The sequence below is a fragment of the Mchenga conophoros genome, linkage group LG7, assembly GCF_057382185.1.
Source record: "Mchenga conophoros isolate Kocher_MC1m ecotype Shallow Benthic linkage group LG7, M_conophoros_male_GT1.1, whole genome shotgun sequence".
In the NCBI taxonomy this organism is placed as follows: Eukaryota; Metazoa; Chordata; class Actinopteri; order Cichliformes; family Cichlidae; genus Mchenga; species Mchenga conophoros.
Genome location: NC_140532.1, coordinates 54,670,924 through 54,676,924, shown reverse-complemented (window position 1 = coordinate 54,676,924; position 6,001 = coordinate 54,670,924). Strand labels below are relative to the sequence as shown.

General features: G+C 42.0%; 1 protein-coding gene across 1 annotated transcript; it reads right to left on the bottom strand.

Moving 5' to 3' along the window:
* Nucleotides 1–1,236: 1,236 nt before the first annotated feature.
* Nucleotides 1,237–4,879, bottom strand: LOC146571166 (PR domain zinc finger protein 15-like). Its single transcript, XM_085279578.1, has 5 exons — nt 4,840–4,879; nt 4,142–4,317; nt 3,965–4,045; nt 2,982–3,126; nt 1,237–1,772 (listed from the first exon to the last, which is right to left on the bottom strand). The coding sequence occupies exons 1-5, from the start codon at nt 4,877–4,879 to the stop codon at nt 1,237–1,239; spliced, it is 978 nt and encodes a 325-aa protein (XP_085135704.1).
* Between the last annotated feature and the right edge of the window lie 1,122 nt (nt 4,880–6,001).

The following is a 6,001-nucleotide window of genomic DNA, read 5'->3' as shown; positions in this document are numbered from 1 at the left end:
ATAAAGTATTCAGGCTCATGATTTCTGCTTCCTCTCTGGCTGAATTATATTATATTAAATTAAATTAAGGAAACTAGAGCGAGTCTTTCATTAGTAATTAGTTATTTTAAACACTTTTCTACCTAAAGTGCATTTTTGGTGCTTTACATGTTTGCTGAACTGCTTCATGGGCTAAAAACCTTCTGATTCGTTAGACGCTGACTCTGTTCTTCAAATAAAATCTAAACTTTTTCATTTGGCTTCCTGGATTGCCAAGTTTGAAAATAAAAGCATTCAACAGAGTGTCAAAATGTGTTGTGTAATTGTAGAAACACTGAACAAAAATATAAATGCAACACTTTGGTTTTTGCTCCCATTTTTCATGAGCTGAACTCAAAGATATGAAACATTTTCTACATGCACAAAACACCCATTACTCTCAAATCAGTCTAAATCTCTGTCAGTGAGCACTTCTCCTTTGCATCCCACCTCACAAGTGTGGCATATTAAGGTGCTGATTAGACAGCATGACTATTGCACAGGTGTGCCTTAGACTGCCCACAATAAATGGGCCTACAGGAGGGTGAGCCCATATAGCTTTTTTTAGGCTGCACTTGGCCAGGCCACATGGGCAAAGGCCCAGCCATCAGGCTCTCTCTCTGCAGCTGCAGTCACAACTGACAACATACAAAAAGGACGACGACCTGATGAATTTTCTTTAAAAATATCATTTTTAAAAATGGCTGCCAATATTTATTTCAGACAGTGTGACAATAATTACAGTTTACAGCTTTCAAAAATCATGTTCACCACTCAGCTGTTTTAGGGACTACACCAAATACCATGTGTTATTATAATGTGGTCAACGTATTTTCACTTTATTTGTCACAAAGTTCATCTGCTTTTCATGTTGGTGCATTTCCACATCTCATTGTTCAAGCAGCAGGTTTATCTTGAAAACATGCATTTTCCCCCCAAGGCTGGTAAGGCGTTAGAATATTCAACCGTTGCTTTGGTTTCAGACGTCAGTGATTGTGGCTAAATGCACTTTTTTTCCCTTATTTTCTCAAAAACAGATTCACTAACTGTCAATTTGTTTTCTGTTTTACTATTAAAAAAATATTACAATACCATTTGCTTCCATTGGGCTGGAGAGGCATCTGGGTGACAGTGATCACAACTTTGTACAGTTTGTTAAAAATCTACTCTACTATGTAACAGTATCTGTGTGAGGTGACCTGCACCCCTAGTGTCTGCTCAGTAGCTGAGTATCTGTTGCGCAGAACTGCTTTGCTGCTGAGGGGTGGCTGGCTGGCTCTGGCTGGGCCGGCCTGGATCTGGGCCCTGGCTCTGGGCCTCCTGACTCTCCCCATGTGCACCCTCCACCACTGGAGTGACCTGGCTGCCCTCAGCTGCAGGTACAGGCCTCCATGCCAGAGTCGGGGCCTCTAGCTGGTGGCCCATGGGGTTGACCAGAGTGGCGAAGTTGATGAAATGGGCGACGGACTGGGGTGTCCCGCTTCCAGCAGGACCTACAGTCTCTGGGATGAGTTCTGCAGACCGGTTGTGCAGCACAGCGGAGCCACTGACTGTGTCAAAGGTGACCGTGAGGATGGAGTTGTCCAGTGTGAGGGGCCGGTCGCTGGCTGTCAGGTGGCCCACGGCGACAGGCTGCAGGCTGGTAAACTGGGCAGGGGCGTGGCTGGTGATGGGCGTGACTGTGATGTTGGCCAGTCCCACTGAGCTGTTGGGGAAGGAGGCTGATGGAGCACTGGGGTCGGTAGAACCACCACCTGAAACGGCAACAATGAAATCAATTGCAACTTGATGATGAAAGCAGCTCATCTGGTGCCAAAGCACAACACTGTTGTTATAATCTAAGTTTGTAAGGAACAGCAACTGGCTGAGGCCGTGAGTCAAGCACAGCCAGCGATCCTGGCAGACCAGCTGACTGAACTGAACTGAATTTTATTGCATTCACATAGCACGAAATGACAACAACGGTCACTTCAAGGTGATTTATATTGTAAAGACTTTACAATAATGCAGAGAAAACCCCAACAATTAGACACCACCCAGTGATCAAGCACACGGTGACAGCGGGAAGGAAAAACTCCCTTTTAACAGGAAGGAACGTGTTGTTACTGATGCTGCCGCTCTCCCGGCCTCTTGGCTTTCCATACTGCACATGTTAGGAAAGTTCCAGAACAGAGGCCAAATATAAATTACTCCAGCTGGAAAAACAGCCTTATATTGACTCAAGAAATAATGTAGTAAACACATCTGAAAAATAAATAAATAAAATCAGAAACTATGTCTTATTTCACATTTTTAAATCAAACTATTTAAGCATCATGCCACTTTGTATAGTTATATTATTAAAATTGTTAAAGGTCTAATGTGTTTGAGCACATCTGTAATCACAAAGCCTTAGCTGTCAATTGTGGCTTCAAGCGTTGCACTGCATTTGTGTAATTTCATAACACTGTCTTAACAGTAGGAAAACAATTTGATATTATAAATGTAATCATTTTGTGGTTTGACTGTGTGTATTTTACACCTGCTTTACTCAACAGATCCACATTTTATCCTACAATTCCCAATGAAGTCATAACTACTAGGTCAACAATTACCAAAGTCAGCAATTTATTAGGTTATGAAACATTATAGTCCATTCAAAAAAACTTTATTAGACAACTGCCACAGTTATTTCATATCAAATAATCAACAAAACAAGTGCAAATCCAGATTTATTCAGCCTTTCATCGGCAATGTCGAGCCAGCCGCTGTGGGTGACTTAAGGGCTCTTCAGGGAGAAAAACTTCAGTCTGTGTTTTCCTTTTTAATCAGGCCGCCTGCCTTTATCCACTTATCGTGGTGTTCGGGGGGAAAGAAGTTGGACACGTTATTGTAGCAACAAAACAGAATCTTCTGGGGGAAATGTGCACACGTACCTGCTGGATGCTCTGTACAGCAGAGCTCATCTCAGTCTCATCACCGACAATGCCTTGATTCAGCAAAATCAACGTATTCATCAGACTCAGAGAGCTCCGGCTCAGCTGAGCTTCTCTGCTTCTTCTTGGGGTGTCGGGAAGGTCGACTGGGCCGCTTCTGACACATCCCGTCTTTTTCCATGGTCAGAGAGGGCTGCAGAAGGAAGTGAAACATCTTTAGAGTACAGAAAAATGCAGATTTTAAGGCAGCTGACACCACAGACATACTTAATCCAATATGGTTTCTTGTTGTTTGTCAGTGTTTCCATAGCTACACCTCCCTAAAACCACCTCACTTGTCAATAAGGTCAAAGGTCAAGGTCAAGGTCAAATCTATTTATGTAGCACATTTCAAACAGCCGATGCTGCACAAAGTCCTTAACAATATAAAAATGCCAATAAAAAGCAACAATGTAATACAATAATAACAATATAAAACAATAATAGGACAATAAAAGAATTAAAACAATAACTAAAACTATTTAAAATAAGACCAGAATGCTTGGGTCATAGTGTGTTAAAAGCCAGGGCATAAAATGTGTCTTTAGTAGTGATTTCAATTGCTCAAGTGTTTGTGCAGATCTAATATTTAGGGGGAGACTATTCCAGAGTCTGGGACCTGTCACAGAGAAGGCTCTATCACCACGAGATTGGAGACAAGTCCGTGGGATGGACAGCATTCATTTTGAGCTAGACCTCATGGTTTTTCCTGGAGCATAAACAGAGAGGAGCTCAGACAGGTAAGAAGGCGCTCGGGCATTAAGTGACTTAAAAACAAAAAGTAAAAGTTTAAATTGGATCCTGTCAGAGACAGGAAGCCAGTGTAAAGAAGCTAAAACTAGGGTTATACGCTCTCTCCGTTTGATACCAGTTAGCAGGCGAGCAGCTGCATTTTGGACCATCTGAAGACAATGGATGGAGGCCTGGTCTAGACCAAATACAATGAATCGTTTTTGGTCTGTGGTGTCAGAAATCCAGAATTTTATTCTAACCTGCACAATGCTGATAGATGAATCATCCTTTGACAAATTTTCCTGAAGTTCATCAAACTCGTCGATTCTCACAGACACCACCTGTAGGCATATAGGAGAAGGACAGCATTTCAGGTCGAGTCTGCCTTTAGGGTGCTGTAATATGGGTTGTTTCCTCTCAGGTCTGACCCCACTCACCTCGGGATGTTTGCGTCGCAGGTGTCGGTTCATAGAAGCGCGAGTGGACACCTTTGTCCCGCAGAGGTGACACGACTGGGCCTCTACCTTTTCATGGGTCAGGTGGACGTGCTTCTGCAGCATGTACTCTGTCAGATATTTCTTATTGCATGTGGGACATGTCCACGTCTTACCCACTGCAGCAACAGAGAAGGAGAGGAGGTCAGCTCAACAGCATCACTTAGTATGAAGCCTCAAATTAAACTCTATCATATTCAATGTTGTGTGTAATGCACTCCAAACCATCTTTGCTTTGTGTTGTTGGATTTGTGATTTTTTGGGCCATATTGATGACCCTCTGGAGTGCCTTTCTGTGTGCTGTGGTGCAGCTGGAGAACCACACACCGATGCAATATGTCAGCACACTTTCAGTGGAGCAGCGGTAGAAGACGGTCAGCAGCTCCTTCTTCAGGTCCATTTTTCTGAGGATTCTCAGAAAGTGGAGACGCTGTTGGGCCTTCTTTAAGACCGCAGAGGTGTTAGAGCTCCATTGGAGGTCTGTGTCTATGTGCACACCCAGAAACTTGAATTTTAGGGCAAAATTAGGGCAAAGACAGTGTGGTGGGGCTAAACAGACAAAAAGAATTACAGCGACTGTGTTTGAACGTGTGCATGGAAAAATACAAACACACAAATTTGTGTAGAGAAAGATTTCTGACATTGCTTAAGACCTGTGTTTCTCTCTGTTGGTGGTCTCATCGTATCCTCACTATGCTGTTTCTTCCCTCCGTGTTCTAAGTAATTCCTGGTTCCTGGCTTACTTTGAGTTTTCCTATTTCTAGTTTTGAGTTGTTTTGCATTTATAGCAGTAATTTCCAACAATAAAGCTGCCACTTTCAGTTACATTTACCGTGTGAGTCTTGTGTTTGTGTCCTGAACAATGACTACTGAGAACAGAAACACACAGGTACAATCTGAGGGTACGACACAACACTGACACAAAGAAACACTGGGCTTAAATACACTGAGGAAGTCATCAAGGAATTAGAGACAGAAGGGGAACACAGCTGGGAGGAATGAGACCTAAGGAGACAGGGGAGCGAAACTAGAAACACAGTTAGTGGGTCAGGTTAATTAGTAACTCTAAATTTCCCACAGGTGTGAATGTGAGTGAGAATGGTTGTCTGTTCCTACGTGTTAGCCCTGCGACAGACTGGCGACCCCCTGAAAAAGGAAAAGCAGAAGAGAACGGATGGTCATTTATTTGTATATATTAGTTGTTCCTGTCTGATAATTGTGACTTGAGAATAATTGTGTGTTTTAAGTGGTTTCTAAATATATTTCATATATTTTCTCTGTTCCACTTCACTGTAGAAATATATTAAATGTTGATTATTTGATTGTAGAACTACATTCCCATTTTTTGTTTTGTTTTTTCAATTCCTGCTGAGTTTAAAATTTGTACTGCATTTGCATTGTGTTTATTAACTAGCAGTAAATCAACCATTATTTGGCATTAGTTTATATCAGGTATAGGACTATAATTATCTATTAGAAGCTACTTTTTGGTGCTCATCAGTCACAAGGGGTCACCACAACATGTTCGAGTTGGCAGTTTTTACACTGGATGCCTCTCCCGACCCAACCCAGAAGGTATCAGTGTCTTTTCCTCAGATCAAACCCGGGGTCTTTCACTTGTTGTTCAGATGCGTAAACCACTTTGCTATGGAGCTACTATTTAAAAATCTATTATTACTTATCATGATTTTATTTTACATGCTTCACTATGATGCACTTTTATTTTTATATACTTAAAAGTATGCAGTAAAGCAATGTTAGTATACGCGGCTGACTGTGTAAACTACTAAATGTTAGAGGGAA

Excerpts from the sequence above, each read along its gene's own strand:
- LOC146571166 (XM_085279578.1), bottom strand. The coding sequence starts at position 4,879 with ATGAGACCACCAACAGAGAGAAACACAGGTCTTAAGCAAT. Across the intron at positions 4,318-4,839 it reads AAACACAGGTCTTAAGCAAT|TGGGTAAGACGTGGACATGT; the intron begins GTCAGAAATCTT and ends CTGTTGCTGCAG. Across the intron at positions 1,773-2,981 it reads TTTTGCTGAATCAAGGCATT|GTGGTGGTTCTACCGACCCC; the intron begins GTCGGTGATGAG and ends TTGCCGTTTCAG.